Raw genomic sequence first — 17356 nt, forward strand, 5'->3', positions numbered from 1 at the left:
CTTTTAAATTTAGATCAGGGGCTGGGGATTTAGCTCAGCGGCATAAGCACCTGCCTTGCAAGTGTGTGGTCATGAGTTCAATCCCTGGTACCGATAAAAAAGAAAAAGATTAAAAAAAAAATTTTAGATCACTTGTATAACTACTATGGAAAGCAGTACAAGGATTCCTTTTAAAAAAAATAAAATAAAATTAGAAATTCAATTTGACCCAGCTATTCCCCTTCTAGACATTTTACTAAAAGAGTTACAGACATCATATTACATGTGCATATCTATGTTTATAGGAGAACAATTCATACCAGCTAACTCTTGGAAGCAACCTGTGTCTATAAATAAATGATGGGGAAATTTTTATATAAATACACAGATGTACACACACTGCTCAGCCATAACCAAGGCTAAATTTGAGTCGTTTGTAAGAAAATGGATGCACCTTGAGATCAGACTATAATGCTTAATGAAATAAAGATACAAAAGCTTATGTATCACATGATTTCTTTTATATAAGAAACTTAAGGGTGTAAATAACTTAATGAGCAGGGGCCAGAGATATAACTCAGCAGCATAAGTGCTTGCCTGGCAAGTACAAGGTCCTAAGTTCAATTTCCAGTCCAAAAAAATTTAAAGAGCAAAATAAAAGACATACAAGAGGAAACAGGGATATAGAACTTTTACAAGGGAATCTAGAAATGAAAGAGGAGAGAGAGAAGGAGAAGAGGAGGTAAAAAGATGCTGTATGTACATGTACCAACTCCCCATGACAGATATACTGTGTTCATTATGTATTACAAAAAAATTACTAATAAAATGAATAAGTAAAAATTTAAAACCAGATATGTTTAATTATTGTTACATTAGGGCTGAGGTCTGTCATTTATTTTTCATTTTGTTTTCTACTCCCAACTTTGTACCCCCTTGCTCTCTCTTCTCCTTTTTCTATTTATATTGGGTTTTTTTTATTTCTTCCTATCTTCCTCTTCTGTTCATGGTTGCTCTAGGTGTTTTATATACATAACTCACAGTCTACTGATACAGACACTTCACCAGTTCAGGTATAGTAGAAACTTTACATTTACCTTAAGTGCTTTACTCTAAGATTTTTGCATCAATATCTTTATTTTAGAATCAGACTAATTGATAGCTGCCTCTATGTAGAATTTTGGATTTAAACCAGGCATGGTGGTATGTGCCTATAATTCCTTCACTCTTGAGGATAAAGGCAGCAGGTTAAGAAGTTTGATCTGAACCTGGGCATCTTAATAATTTAGCAAAACTGTTTTAAAACAAAATTTTAAAGGGCCTTAATGTGAAGGTCCTGGGTTCAACCTCTAGTACTACCAAAAAAAAAAGAAAGAAAAGAAGAAGAAAGGAAGGAAAAGAAGAAAGAGCTCTATTGGTAATCCCTTTCCTTTATGATTATAAAGCATTGCTGCATTATCTTCTATTTTCTGATGTTGCTAATAAGAAATCAAATGATGCTCTTTTCCCAGCTACAGGTATGTAATCTGTTATTTTTTTTATTTGTTTTTTCTTTCTGGAATCTTTTAGTATCTTTTTATCACTAATGTTATGTAGTTTATAATACTGTGCTTTTGTGGGGTTTTTTCCTCATGCATTGGGCATTTCTACAATTACCCTTTTATTCTAGAAATTTATCTCTTGCAATTCTTGGTGGGTTGTTTTGTTTCATTTATGGTGCTGAAGATTATCACAAGGCTTTGTGCTTGCTAGGCAAGCACTATATTACTGAGCTGTACCTCTAGCCCCTTTGGTTAGTTTTTTGCGTTACTTCAATAATACCCACTCATTGACTTACCTTTTCAAAGCTTTTATTATTCAGGTTATTGACCTCATTCAGTCGTATCTTCTTCACTTATTTTTCATTCCTTTGTCTATTTATTTATTTATTTATTTATTTTTTGCAGTACGGGAGATCGAACTCAGGATCTTGTGCTTGCCAGACAGGTGCTTATGTCTTTTTATCCTAAGGATATTTACACAAGTTTTCATCATCTTGACCTAATAAATGTGTTTCATTTTTGAGACAGGGTCTTGCTCTGTAGACCAAGCTGGCCTGAAATGACTATGTAGCTCAACTGGCCTTGAACTGAAAATCCTTTATCAGCTTATTGAGTGCTGGGATGATAGGCATGCATTTCTTTGATTTTTTTTTTTTCGCTATTAGCTACTATATCTACTCTTTGACCTGTGTGTTTTAGTTACAAGTTTTCCTCAAATTTCGTATTATTCTTGGCTGCCCACTTATGTTCAAGTAAGGCACTAAAATGTTGATTCAGTATCCAAGAGTAGAATGAAAGTGCAGTGGCTTCAGATAATGAGGTAGAATTAAAGACTCTTACATATAGGTGTCTTACAGTCTTTTCTAGAATATTTTGGTCTTTCCAAGACAAATCTTCTAATCTCTTGCCCGTGGCTCTTGATGTATAGTATAAAACAAGAAAGGAAAACTTGATCTCATAGGTCAGTCTGCAGCTTTTCACCAAAACCCTTTTTGTGTGTGTGTGCATGATAATCTTTAGCTATGTCTCTGGTACAGTTTCTCTTTTTCATTTTCATTTTTATCGGTACCGGGATCAAACTCACGACCGCCTGCTTGCAAGGCAGGTACTTATGCCCCTGAGCTAAATCCCCAACCCCCTGGTACAGTTTCTCTAGAGAATAGTTCAGACTCCAGTGGTGATGGACTGTAGGTCTATTATTTGACCCTTTTAAGGGTTTGGGTGGGACCTAAGGGGTCTACCTGGTGGATAGACTTACATATCGTGGGTCTCTTAGCCCCTGCCTTATCCCTAATTTCCATTCTCTCTGTGCTCCCAGTTGCTATGTCTTCTCCAGGGTTCATGGAACAGATTTAAGTTTTTCTCTACAGGCCCCTATATTTAATTATCATACTGTTTGCTGAGTAATTTACCATCTTTCCATCTGCTTTCAGTGGTTTGTATTTACAAATGCTGCTATTTTTATCCAAGATGATCTTGAACTCCCTATGTAGCCCATATTGGGCCCACAACTTACAATCTTCTTGCCTCAGCCTCCCGAGTGCTAGTATTATATGCATGAGCCACCACACCAACCTGAGTTTCTCTTCCTTATTCTCTTTATTGATTTGGGGTGATAGATGACAAACACCACCTGAAAAAACTGAAAAACATATCAGATGTTAAATTTGATGATAAAGCAGTGCTTTATCTTCGTAAAATACATCTTTCAATTTTTTTTGTCTTAACTGTTACATTATCTTCCATTTCAGCATTTTGGTGTTTTTTTTTTTTAATTTATTTACTATTTTCTTTTTTGGTACTGGGTATTGAACCCAGGGCCTCGTACTTGCCAGGCAGATGCTGTGCCACTAAGCTACATCCCAGCCCAGCATTTTGACTACATGCTAAAAAACAGTTAACTGTTACTCAGAAGAAAAAGAACCAATCCTATACTTTTCTCTTCATAGAAATAATGGTTCTCTTATTGTTTAGATTTCAAAATAGATTGTTATATATGCTTCATTTAAGTGTAAAGTCTACCACTGAACAAAATTAGATACGAAAAAACCTTACCAGTTTGAGATCTTTCCCCCTACATGGTGCTGAGGATTAAAATAAAGCTTTGTGTATTTTAGACAAAGACTTATCACTGAGCTATACCCCCAGCCTAAGAACTCTGATAATCTTTCTCTGATAATATAGTAGTTTTTTTAATCTTGTTAGAGTTTTATTTATAGATTGACAGGCTAAAATTGCTGAGAAATATTAAACTAGTCTTTTTCTTCCCCAAGGTTCTTTTAGAGCAAAACATATTTCATCATTCCTTGATGGCTTGTTGTTTGGAAATTGTGCTTTTTGCCTATAGCTCACCACGTACTTTTCCTTGGATTATTGAAATTCTCAACTTGCAGCCATTTTATTTTTATAAGGTGAGATAACAAATTTCTGTTACCATGTATTTCATCTAAACATTATATTTATCTTAGTGCTGAAGGAACACAGTCATGATGTCTAAGAAAAATATCTCCAGAGGTGTTCTGATGATATATACTGCTTTTAGGTGGAATCAAGGGCAAAAGGAAAAGAATGAGGGTATTGGTAAATGAAGGCAATTTCAGAATCTCAGTTTGTTTTCCATAATTGACATGCAAATGTGACCTGGTACTGATTTAACTTCAAATTTCCCATATATTTATAAATAATCCTATTAAGTGGATATAAAACAAAAAACAAAATTACTTTCTCCAAGGAAAAAGGTCTAAAACTGATAGTGGTGGCCTGGAGATATAGCTCAGTGACAGAGAACTTACCTAGCATTCTCGAGGTCATGGTTTGACCTCAACCCTGCAAAAAAGAAATGTGTGTGTGGTGGGGGGAAGTGAAACAAACTGTGATGATGGTCTAGCTAATAAGGTAAAAGAATAGGCCGGGTGTGGTGATTCATGCCTGTAATCCTAGCACTCGGGAGGCTGAGGCAGGAGGATCGTTGTGAGTTTGAGACCAGCCTGAGCTACAAAAGTGAGCTCAAGGCCAGCCGGAATTCCATAGTGAGACCCTGTCTCAAAAAGACAGGAAAAAAAAAAAAAAAAAAAAAAAGAACAGATCATGCTGCTTCCCTGTAGGGAGCGGCTGAGTTGGTGGTCTACAAACTCCTTGGGACTAGAGCAGAGCAACTCCCAGAAACACAGAATTCCAGAAGCAGACTGTATAAACAAGTTGACCTCTAGCTCATTTGTATATCAGCAAGTGTCTGGCCTTGGTGTTCCTCCTTGTTAACTACATCACAGATAACTCTGAAAATGTCTCACTTTCCATGATCTCCGCAAAACACTGAGACCTTGCACTTTCGACCCCATTGTGCACTTTTCTCCTTTTTCTGTGTATAAATGAAGACACAGACCATGCTGGGTTGTCGCTGCCTCTCCATCAGAGGGATGGGTCTTTCTTACCTTTTGTGTCTTGTCTTTTGTTAATCTCCCATCACCCCTCTAAGGACCCAACTGGCCACTTGTGACTCTGCATTTCCCCAACTTGGGATAATTCAGTCTGAGTGACCTTACTTGCTTTATCTTTTTTTCTTCTAGATCTATTTTTATTAACCTTTCTTTTATAAAACAGGCCATAACTGCTGAACTACATTATTACAGTCAATAATAGTTAATGACATTTGATGGCCAAATGTAGACTAATGCTTTTGCTACATTTATTGACATGATTTAGTTCATATTTAGGCATGCTAGTTTTATACTATCAATGATAGGAAAATTAGTTTAAAGAATTAGATGTTTACACTAAACTGAATTAAAGTTGTGGAAAATATGTATCATTGAGAAGTTATATATTTGAATCGTTGACTGTAAAGAAAATATTTTTAGATTTCTTAGGAGAAATTGATTTTATATAGTATATTTACTATAATGTTGATATGTGTATTCACATTTTCCAATTAGGAAAAAGTTTAGTTTTTGGCCAAATTTAGCAATTTGGCTTTGGTTTTATTTCATTTTTGTATTGCTGAGGATTAGACCTCAGGGCCTTGGGCCCTCTATCTCTGACATGAACTCTCAGTTTTAACATCTTGCTTTTATTTGTAGCATTCTTACTTCATTCTCAATGATTTTGCCCAGAGTGGCAATGTAGCCCCTGTCTGAGTATAGCAGGCAGCAGTACTAGCCCTGTAGTAGCTTCTTGCTCACAGTGGCTTATGCAGTGCCAGTGCCTCTGGGGACAAGGATGAGGCACACCAGCACAAATCATAATGGCCTGTCACCTTGAAAAGAACAGTATAGAATTTAGTTCCTCCAGCATGCCCCTTGAATGGTTGTGGCTGCCTACCTCTTTGGAGCACTTAATACCCAGACTGATAGACATTGTAGTCCCCACAGATACAAATGCATTGAACCTAGTCAGCCTGCTTTTGCACAAACATAATCTTTAAAATTTCATCCTTGACAGATACCATCAGAAAAAGTCACTAATACCAGATTCCTTAATCGGTAGGGAAAAAAATAGATCTCCTCTAGATTCTTGAGCTTTGTTTCCTTGACCAGAGGGACCCAATTTGATGATTGGGGTTCCACTATGTCCACAACCTTGCCTATACAAGCTCCCTGACTCAAACCCCAGCTGTCACTCTGGAAGCCACCTCAGAAGCTGCCACATCTTTCTATTCCTAGGCCTCCGGGCTCTCTCCTGCACTAGTCATTCACCATTTGTTGTTTACATTGAGAAAGAGCACATAGTTAATTTTAAGTAGTTTATTCATTATGTCCTTTAGAGAAATTAGAAACAATAATTCGGGATAAGGTGGTAAAAACTGGACTAGAAACAAAACCTGATTCTTGGTGTTAACTGTTTTCTACTTACCCTTGCCTCAGTTTTTTATGAATAAAATAAGACAGACAAAGCAAATGTATGTTAATATGTTTTAAAGACTTTAAAAGTTGTTTTATAAATTAAAAGATACTAGCAAACCACAAAATTATGACTCAGAGATAGCTTTGGTTCTGTGACACAGTGAGACTGAAGCAAGCTATGCTGAAGATTCAGACTAAACATTGAGACTATTTTTATCTTTTCAACTTTATCCTCTCCAGGTAATTGAGGTGGTAATTCGCTCAGAGGAGGGACTCTCCAGGGACATGGTGAAACATCTGAACAGCATTGAAGAACAAATTTTAGAGAGTTTAGCATGGAGTCACAATTCTGCTCTGTGGGAAGCTCTCTCAGCTTCTGCAAACAAAGTCCCTACTTGTGAAGAAGTGAGTAAGCACCAGGCTAATAATGCAATCATTAAAAAATAACAACTTTGGCTGGAGACATAGCTCAGTGGCATAGCACCTGCCCGGCAAATGCGAGGTCATGGGTTCAAACTCCAGTACCAAAAAAACCCACTTTATACATGTATACTATATACTATACATGTACTATAAAATTCACCAATTTAAAGTATACTGTCCATAGCCGGCATGGTGGCTCACACCTGTAATCCCAGCACTTGGGAGGCTGAGGCAGAAGGATCATTGCAAGTTTGAGACCAGCCTAGGCTACAAAGTGAGCCCAAGACCAGCCTGAAATGCACAGCGAGACCCTGTCTCAAAAAGACAAAAAAAAAAAAAAAGTGTACTGTTCAGTGGTTTCTAGTGTATAGATAAGTACAACTATCAACCCAGTCAATTTTAGCATAAATTCATTACCTCTGTGAGAAACCAACATGCTTTAGCTATCACTTCCCTACCGCTCTAACCCTAAGCAACTGCTTATCTACTTTCTGACTATAAATTTACCTTTTATGAACATGTCATATAAATAGAATCATATGATATGTAGTCCATGGTCACATGTAGCATAATATTTGTAAGCTTCATCCCTTTTGCAGCATATATCATTAGCATTTTGTTTCCCTTTGTTGCAAAACAATGTTTCACTGTGTAGCTATGCTACATTTCTTTAATTTATCAGTAGGTATTGGGCTGTGTCTACCTTTTGGCTGCTATGAATGATACTATTATAAATATACAAGGGTGAGGTTTTTTTTGTAAATATATTTTCTTTTTTATTTTTAAGTATATTAATGTATTAATTTTTATTAGTACATGTTTGCAATACACAGTAAGTACATAACTGTACAAATATTATTGTTGAGTCATATGGTAACTTTGTTTTCAAAAGTGGAACTGGGAGCTGGGGATTTAGCTCAGCGGCATAAGCGCCTGCCCTGCAAGCAGGCAGTCGTGAGTTCGATCCCTGGTACCAATAAAAAACGGAAAAGACCAAAAAAAAAAAAAAAAAAAGTAGAGCTGGGCCTGTTAGCTCCCAGCGTTCTGGGCAGCTCAGGCAAGAGGATTGTGAGTTTGAGTCCAGCCTGGTCAACTTAGAAGTGTCTCAAAATTGGAAAAAAAAAAAAAAAAAGAAAAGAAAGAAAGAAAGAAAAAAAATGTATAAAGAACTGAGGATGCAGCTCAATACAAAGGCCCCAGGTTCAACCTCAGGTACCACCAAAAACAAAACAAAACAAAACAAAAAAACAAACAGAGAAAATTGCAGGGGAGGGGATACGGTAGGTGCTAAGGATACAGCTCAGGTCCAAAGCCCTGGGTTCAATCCCCAGCATTACTATTATTTTTCCTACTACCAGTCTGTGAAGAATCAAGTTGCTTGTTATTATGTCTTTCTAGCCTGCCTAGTAGATGTAGTCATATTTTCATCATGATCTTGATTTTATATTTCCCTGACAGTTAATGATATTCAACATCTTTTCATGTGTGTATTTTTTTATAGTAAAATACCTATTCAGATTTATTGCCCATTTTTTGATTGGGTTGTTTTTATTATTGCCTTATAGAAGTTCTCTGGTATATTCTACATACAACTTTGTTATCAGATACATGGTTTATAAAATTTCTTTCCCATTTTCGAGATTGATTTTTCAATTTTCTTGATGGTGTCTTTTGGAACGTAAAAATTGCTAATTTGAATGAAGTCTTTATTTTTCTAGGTTTTTTTTCCTTATTGTTTCTTGTGTTTTTATGTGTGAGGGTTTTTTTGGATTTTTTTGGTACCTGGGATAGAACTCATGACTTGCCAGGTAGGCACTTAATGCCACTGAGCTAAATCCCTGGCCCTTCTTGTGCTTTTAAATTTAAGGCAAAAGATTTATGCAATTGGAAGAGAAACCAGAATATTGCTTGTGCTTTTGGTATCATAACTAAGAAACCATTAATCTCTAAATTTTAAATTTCCAAATGTCTATATAAAAATTGAATACTTCAGTAGTGGCATTTAGAATTTAAAAATCACAAGTTTGTGCCGAAAGTTTTACATACATCACACATTTAGCAGCTCAGTTTCATGGAAGAATTTGAAGGGTTTTTCCCTCTACATATGTGTTATTCTTTTTGTAACTCCTATTGTTTGTATGTTTGATCTTTCATTGCTTTTCTGTGTCTCGTTATACTTAACTAACCTTGAATTTTTCCCTAGTCCTAAACTAATGGAAGAACTGTTCAAGACCAGGAAGAATAAAAAACAAAAAAGTTTCTTAAAATTTATCTTCCATGCCTGGTCTTCTGCAGTAGACTGTGATTAACTGGTCAATCTTTTGTATTCACAGTATATAGCCATTGTAAAGTCCATTCAGAAAGAGAAAAAATTTATGAACTTGAAGGCAAAAGATTAGAGGTTCTTACATAATCATACTGTAATGATGAGCAGCTTTCACATTTTGATCCTCAATTTTCTCACCCCTAACTGGTAAATGAGAGTGTCCGTTTCACAGGTTTACTTCTCATGGTTAGTAGCTTGCATAGATAAAAGATTAAGTAAAATGCGGCTGGGGATTCAGCTCAGCGGCATAAACACCTGCCTTGCAAGTGTGTCGTTGTGAGTTCAATCCCTGGTACCGATAAAAACGAAAAAGACCAAAAAAAAAAAAAAAAAAAGATTAGGTGAAATGAAGTCTTGTTATATATTTGAGTGTTAATAATTGAGCATTTTAAAATATAGTGATTGAGGGGCCAAGGATTTAGGTACCTGGCAAGCATGAGGTCCTGAGTTCAATTCCCGATACTCCCCTGAAAATAATAATGGTAGAGCACCTTTGTGCAAAATTATTTTGTGAATGGAAATAAAACCATGAAAGCAGTTACGAAAACTTTTTTTTTTCTGTTTTAATGAATGGATTCATCTGTATGAAATCAAATGGCTTTTGTGTTCTGCAGGTTATATTTCCAAATAACTTTGAAACAGGAAATGGAGGAAATGTGCAGGGGCATCTTCCCATGATGCCAATATCTCCTATAATCCATCCAAGAGTCAAGGAAGTTCGGACTGACAGTGGGGGTCTTCGAAGGGGTAGGTTCAACATTGGTAAAATAATGAAAATAACAAAAACTGTTTTTCCAGGGAAAATTTCAAGTCTCAGTAGTATATTACGGGGCTGGGGATTTAGCTCAGCGGCATAAGCGCCTGCCTGGCAAGTGCGAGGTTGTGAGTTCAATCCCTGGTACCAAAAAAAAAAAAAGTATATTACTAATTGAGACAGTTTCTTCAACAGGAGATGAGAAAGGACTTAATGTTTATGCCAGTACTTTTTTGTAGTATATCATATACTTTTTATATTAAAAGATTTTCAGTGCAGTTTTCAGTATTCTATTTTTAAAATTCATAATAACAATTATTGTGGATATCGTACTTTGGACTTTTAATAATCACATACAACCTTTTCTTAATTGGATTCCAGTTTCCGGCCTGAGTTATGGTGCACAGCAGGAAAGGAAAGAAAGAGCAAGGGACAAAGTAGAGGGGTAGGACCAGGGAATATAACTCAGCAGTACAGCACCTGCCTGGCAAGTGCGAAATCATGAGTTCGATTCCTGGTATGAAAAAAAGAAAAATTTAAGTAGAGGGGTGCATATCAGGGTCTGATATCACCAGTTGCTTTCTATGAGCAAAAAGACCACTGTCTTCAGCTAGTTAGCATTTCATTAGCGAATGTAGGGAAGGGGTTAGGATGCTTCTTCTGGAACTGCATAGAGGAAGAGATAGAATGGACAAGTTTCACATCATAATGGGAAAGGTTAAGATCCATCCCCATGCCTGGGTGCTAATCTTTTTGGCCAAGAGCAAGGTGATTTCTGCATTCAAAACTGGTCCTCAAGGCAGGCAGGGCAAGGAAAGCCTAGGACCTACTATGTCAGTTTATAATTTGTGGTCTTCAACAGGAAATTATTTAAGTTAATACCTACTTTTCCAATTTTATTTTATTTTTTTAGTCGGTATCGGGGATACCGCCTCACGGCAGGCGCTTATGCCACTGAGCTAAATCCCCAGCCCCTACTTTTCCAATTTTAATAAAAGTTTTATTCTTCTTTTATTTGTATATATCTCTATAGAAAGATAAAAATTGAAAGCAAAATGAAAAACTCATTGCTGGGCATGGTGGTATACATACACCTGTAATCCCAGCACTTTCGAGGCTAAGGTAAGAGGACCACCATGAGTGTCAGGCCAGCCTGGACTAAATAGTGAATTGAAGGCAAGCCTGAACTATGTAGCAAGGCCCTCTCAAAAAACAACAAAACTCCAAATAAAGAATTTGTATTGTCTTTTGTTTTTCTCTTTTTGAGACAAGGTCTTGCTATGTAGTTCAGGTCAGCCTTGAACTAACTCTGTAACCCAGGCTGGCCTCAAACTGGCAGCATCCTCCTGCCTCAGCCTCCTGAGTGCTGAGATTACACTTGTGCACTACCACACCTGACTCCTGTACCTTATTTACACGCTAGCACTTGGGAGGCTGAAGCAAGAAGATTGCTGGAAATTCAAGGCCAGACTGGGATATGTATTGAATTCAAAGCTAGCCTGAACAAAGTACTATGTCTCAAACTGCCTCCCTACCGCAAAAAGTTCATCTAATAAATGACTTTTCTATATCTCTTAAAATTACACATTTTGATCCTTACCAAGATTTTAATGCATTCTTCCTTATTTTCTGTTGTGGCTCCACAAACTGATGTATACATCTTTTGGATTACATAATTGTTGGATTTTTTTTTAATGATATAAGAAAATCTGACTATGTAATATCTCTAAAAAAGATAAGAAAGCAATCAGGTTGTATAGCAAGGCACCTCTACATCCATTTTTGAACTCTGTGTGGTTGTATATATGTCCTTGTGTTTGTGTCTGCAATCTGAGTTTTATAGGCAGTGAGAGATCACAAGAATGACTTGTGGAAGGGTCAGGGATAGCTCAGTGGCACAGCGTCTGCCTGGTAAACATGAGGTTATGAGTTCAATTCCTAGTACGGAAAAAAAAAAAACAAGAAAGAAAGAAATAACTTGTGGGCCATGAATGCAAAATGATACTAAACAATGGAAATAACTGCCCCTGTTTTGTGACTTTTGTAAATTTTAGCAAAATGTTAAAAAGAAGTAAAACTACTTTAGTATACTATCATTCAAAACATTAGAAACAATATTATTTTCTTTTTTAAAAACTTAAAGGCTAGGGGGCTCAGCGGCATAAGCGCCTACCTTGCAAGTGTGTGGTCCTGAGTTTGATCCCTTGTACCAATAAAATCGGAAAAGACCAAAAAAAAAAAAGAAAAACTTAAAGTCTGTCCAAACGTGGTGTATAGCTACAACCCAAACACTTAGAAGGCTAAGGCAGAAGAATCTTAAATTCAAGGCTAACTTGGACAGCAGAAGATGACCCTGTTTTGTTTTGGTAACGAAGATCAAACTCAGAACCTCACACTTGCCAGGCAAACACTTGTGCTGTTGAACTATATCCCCCACCTGGTGACGCTGTTTTAAAAAATTAAAAACAAAGGGGCTAGGTATTTAGCTCAGCGGCATAAGCGTCTGCCTTGCAAGCAAGCAGTCGTGAGTTCAATCCCTGGTACCGATAAAAACGAAAAAGACAAAAAAAAAAAAAATTAAAAACAAAACAAACTTACTTGACTGGGCTGGGAGTGTAGTGTAGCTCAGTGGTAGAGTACTTCTGTAATGTGCATGATTTCCTGGGTTTGATCTCTAGTACGGCAAACCACAAAACACTTGGCTGAGCCAGGAGAATTTCAGGTTCCATTCCAGTCAGCCTGGAAAATGTATCAAATATCTTGTTTCAGTATTACAATGGGTGATAAAATAATCAGTGAATGTTTAAATGTTATTTTTTTAAATTTTATTTAAGGAGAAAAAGAAAAAAAAGCAGAAAAAGGAACAAGTTATACAGAATTTCAGAAAAAAACAGGAAATCACTAATTAATGGATTACATATTGTCATCTTAGAAATATTTGTTCAAGTTACAAAATTAAAACTTATATAGTGGACATTCAAACAGTGAGACCAAACAGTTCTGTTCAGTGATCCAACAAAACTCAGTAATATCATTGTCTATCTTATACACTTAAATATACATGCAGTTATATCGTTTAGAGCACTTTCTTTTCTTCTCTTTTGTACAATGACTATTACACATTTTGGGTTTTATTTTTCCCACAGTTCTTATTACTTTTTTTGGAAGAGAGTAAAACCAAATGTGACATAACAGAACAGAGTCGGTCAAATCAAAAGGGTGGACATAACAGATAATGTAAAAACATAATATAAGGTGATCAACAATGGTTACCATAATGCCTCCTGCTATCTCTAATAGAATTGTCTATATCATCAGTTATAATAAAATTGAACAAAACAGTAAAGAACGAAACCAACAAAACCAAAACATTGGAGACATTACAGGTCTTCAAAAGTAGATAATAGTCAACCAGAATGGGCATCATAATGAATCCCACTATCTTCACAGCTGTTGCCTATACTTTCGAACCTGGTACTATCAAGCAAAACAGAATAGAGGAACATCAGTCAAAACAAGATGGTGAGAGCAATACAGGGCTTCAAATCAAGTTAATAGTAAATCAAAGTGGGTTACTATAATATATCCCACTATTTTTTAATTTACTTTTCCCTTAATTAAAAGGATAAAAATAAAAAAGTAAATAATAAAATGGAGATTGAGATCAAAGAGGGCATAACAACAAAACAGCGCAGAAAAAAACATAACCATTTAAGCAAAATAATGTTTTGCCACAAGATAATCCCGACATAAAAGTAGTTACCATATTGTCTCTTTCCTTGAAATCTTTGAGTATAACTTCGTATACTGTAGCATCACATATATCAAAACAATGTAAAACCATTCAAGAGAATGACAGTATTACAGGGTATTTAGAATCAACTAACAGAAAATGAACAATGGTTTCTGTATAATCTCCTTGTCTATAAAAGCTTTTGTTTATACTATCACATATAATAAAATCCATTAAGATACAACATGCTAAGACCAATGGAGACAGAAGAGCAAAAGCTTGATGAGACTTCAAAACAAGATGAAACTAAATCAGCACTACCTATTATGACGTCGTTTTCTCCAAAATAGCTGTTCGTATCATTCAATCTTCTCTGCCTCATTTCTGTTGAGCTCTTCTTCTGTCATTAGTTGTCAGTTTGTCTTCTTCATTTCACTTTCTGCTCCATTCATTGTGGCCTCTCTGCCACTATTTCTGGATTCTTCGTATTTTTCTTTTTTAGAATACTCTGCAGTATTCTCTGTAGAGTTAAATTGGTGGTTGCATATTCCTCTAGTTCCTCTTTATCCTGGAAGCACCTTGTTTTTCCATCAATTTCCAGGGATAGTTGTGCAGGATATATCAATCTTGGCTGGAGGTTATTATCTTTCAAAGCTTGAATTATTTTCCTTTACGCTCTTCGTGATGTAATGGTTTGTGCCCAGAAGTCTGCTGTAATTCTGATAGGTGTTCCCTTGTAAGTGATCTGTTTCTTGTCTCTGATGGCTTTTAATATTCTGTTCTTATATTGGATTTCTGGAATTTTGATTATTATATACCTGGGTGTAGCTCTGTTTGGGTTGTAGGTGGCTGGGGTCCTGAATGCTTTATACATCTGAGTATCTTTACCTTTTGCTAAATTAGGAAAATTCTCCTGGATTATTTCTGTGAGTAGCTTTTGTAGTTCATTTGTTTGTGTCCCTACCTCTTCTTTTATGGTCTTAATTCTTAAGTTATAGATCCTCTTATCATCTTCTAGTCTTTGTATTATTGCTGTTTGTTTCTTTGTTATTTTTAAGAAGTTTTTCATTTCATGCTCCCATATTACAAATCTGGCCTCCAGTTCAGATAATCTATCCTTAGTTTCTTTCAAGCTGTTATGCCAGTTTTCGATAGTTTTTAGTTTCCTGGTAATCTCTTTGAACCTGCTTCACATATTCTATGCTTTCTCTGTTTTCTCCATCAAACAATTCTCTCTTTTTCTTTTCTTCCATTCCACCATCTGTTTTTTCTTGGGTGGTGCTTAGCATTTCTCTAACTGTTCTGCTTATGTCTAGCTTCAGGTCATTAATAACTTCATTCCTGAACTCGTCTATGAGGCTCTGGAGATAGCGCTTTATGTCTATTGGTGCGGTGTCTGCTATTGCCTGTTTCTCAGGATTGGGTGCTGAGGGGTCTTTCTTGTTGCTCCCTCTTTCCATATTCTTTGTTCCTTATAAATGCAAGCGTATCTAGGAGGCCCAGCTTCCTTCCCTGTTGGCCACAGTCTGATTGAATTCCTCCGGCTAGGTGTTCCTGCCCACCGCAGCACACCAAGGAGTTACCTACTGGGCAGCCTATGCGGGGCCCGCCCCTCCAGGTCACCTTCAGGCGCTGGGACCTGGGCTGTGCTAGCCTACTGGGTCTCAGCCAGCAGTGTCACGTAGGCTAGGCACTGCTCACCACTCCCGCTTCAGAGGGGGATATGTGACTGAAGTCACTGCAGCGCCCTGTTCCCGAAAGTCCCAGAATGTCCTCTGTTGGCGCCTCCTAGACCGTGGGAGAGTCCCAGTTTCCCTCACTTACCAGAGATCGATGCACAGCTCCCCGCCCACCCAGCTCTTAACTCTGTTCACCGATTCCTGTTCTCAGCGCTTTCGTGCGTCTCTCTCCCTGCTGAGCTGATTCAGATGCAGCCGCGGTGGCAGGAAACCCAAATCGCGGTTTCCAATGGCGCGGGCTCCAGTTTCCACGCTGAGGCTTTATCTGTTCCTGTTATAGCACCAGGATTGCATTCCCAGTTGGTTTCTCTCAGCCCAGTTAGTTCTTGGGTCAGCAGGGCATATCTCCTCTCTTGCTTAGGATTCCTCACTCCGCACCATTCCTGGATTCTAAGCTGGGTCTTTCAGAGAGCCTCTGTAGCTGCTGCTATCTGTCCGCCATGTTCTTAAATGTTATTTTTTAAATGTATTACACATCGCCATTAACTTCCCTCATAATATTTCTTCTTGCTTTAAACACATTTATCCTATTGTTCTTAGCACTTTCAGAAATACTTCTGGAAGTCTGCTTTTGTCTTTATAAGGTATGATTTTAAAATGCAGTGAGTGCTTCTGCCATCTAATGGTAGATGTCATTCAGTGAAAAGGCTCAAGAAAACATTACAGTGTGTTCTCATCCACCTTGTTCATTGGGATCTGGCACCATGTGACTTCTGCCTGGTCCCCAAAGTCAAAATAATTATGCAGGGCAATCTAGGACATCAAGGCAGCCACAACTGCACAACTAAAGACACATACAAAAATGACAGAACTACTTCAGGAAGTGGCAGGAATAGTAGGATAAGTATGTTTGAAGCAGTGGGGAGTTCTTTGAGGAGAGTTAAAGGCAATGTATCTTTTACTGTAACAGGTTGAGGCACACAATGTAGTTTTTTGGTGTTTTTTTTTTTTTTTTCAGACATGAGTCTAGTTTGACACAATGTAGTTTTTAGTCACACTTCATTAATAATGGAAAGGACTAGGAGCCAGGTATGATGGTGCATACCTATAGTGCTAGCACTCTGGAAGGCTAACACGAGAGGAACTGAATTTTAAGCCAAACCGGGATAATTCAGTGACTTAGCAAGACCTTGTTGGGATATAGCTCAGTGGAGCCCTTGGATTCAATCTCCAATACCTTCCACCTCAAAAAATTTTACTAACAATAGTTTAACCAGGCCAGGAATTTAGCTCAGTGGTATAAGTGCCTGCCTGGCAAGCGCAAGGTCCTGAAGTTTGATTCCCAGTTCCGGGAAAAAAAAAAAAGAATAGTTTAACCATGCAATTAAGCATCTTTTCTGTACCATGGAAAAGGTTATTATAAATAATTTCCATGACTGTAACTCAAATCTCCCCTTGATCACCTTTGAGCCTTCCTAGTCAGATTCAGGGGCTGTCTTGGAATCCTTAGATATGAGCCATTGAAGTAGTTTTATTTGTGTGTGTGTGTGTGTGTGTGTGTGTGTGTGTGTGTGTGTGTGTGAGTGAGTGAGGTAGGGTCTTGCTATGCAGTATAGTTCAGGCTGGCCTTGAACTTACATTGTAACCCAGTCTGGTCTCAAACTCACAGTGATCCTCCTGCTTCAGCCTCCTGAGTGCTCTGACTACAAGCATGTGCCACTATGCCTGGCTTGATATGAGCCATTGAAGTAGGCTACTGTAGAGGGGTTTTAGGAGCTGTAATAGAAATTTCCAAATGGGTGTGGTGGTATAAGCCTGTAATCCCACCATTTAGGGGAGGCCAAGGCAGGAGGATTGCCATGAGTTTGAGGCCAGCTTGGACCACATAGTGGGTTCAAGATCAGTCTGAACCATATAGCAAGACTATCACAAAAAAAAAGGGGGAGAAAGAAATTTCTGCTTCTTCACTGAGGAAGTCAGAACTGCTTTCATAGCACTAGAATAATAAAAAGACTTTTATCAAACCATCACTATTTCCCCAGTCATCTGAACAATGCAGAGACCTTTCAGATCATAGCCAGAG

The 17356-nt window shown here is 37.4% G+C and overlaps 1 protein-coding gene across 3 annotated transcripts in view; it reads left to right on the forward strand.

The window, feature by feature from the left end:
- The window catches only part of Rbl1 (RB transcriptional corepressor like 1), a 95300-nt gene that overhangs the window by 44836 nt on the left and 33108 nt on the right, over nucleotides 1-17356 (forward strand). For all 3 annotated transcript variants that reach the window (XM_063248383.1, XM_063248384.1, XM_063248382.1), the window contains exons 12-14: nucleotides 3794-3931; nucleotides 6599-6763; nucleotides 9722-9854. In XM_063248383.1, coding sequence (XP_063104453.1) covers nucleotides 3794-3931; nucleotides 6599-6763; nucleotides 9722-9854 — 436 coding nt within the window. The remainder of the gene's footprint in view (nucleotides 1-3793; nucleotides 3932-6598; nucleotides 6764-9721; nucleotides 9855-17356) is intronic.

This window comes from Cavia porcellus, unplaced genomic scaffold (genome assembly GCF_034190915.1).
Source record: "Cavia porcellus strain 051 isolate PalLab524CR breed Dunkin Hartley unplaced genomic scaffold, mCavPor4.1 scaffold_5, whole genome shotgun sequence".
Classification (NCBI taxonomy): domain Eukaryota; kingdom Metazoa; phylum Chordata; class Mammalia; order Rodentia; family Caviidae; genus Cavia; species Cavia porcellus.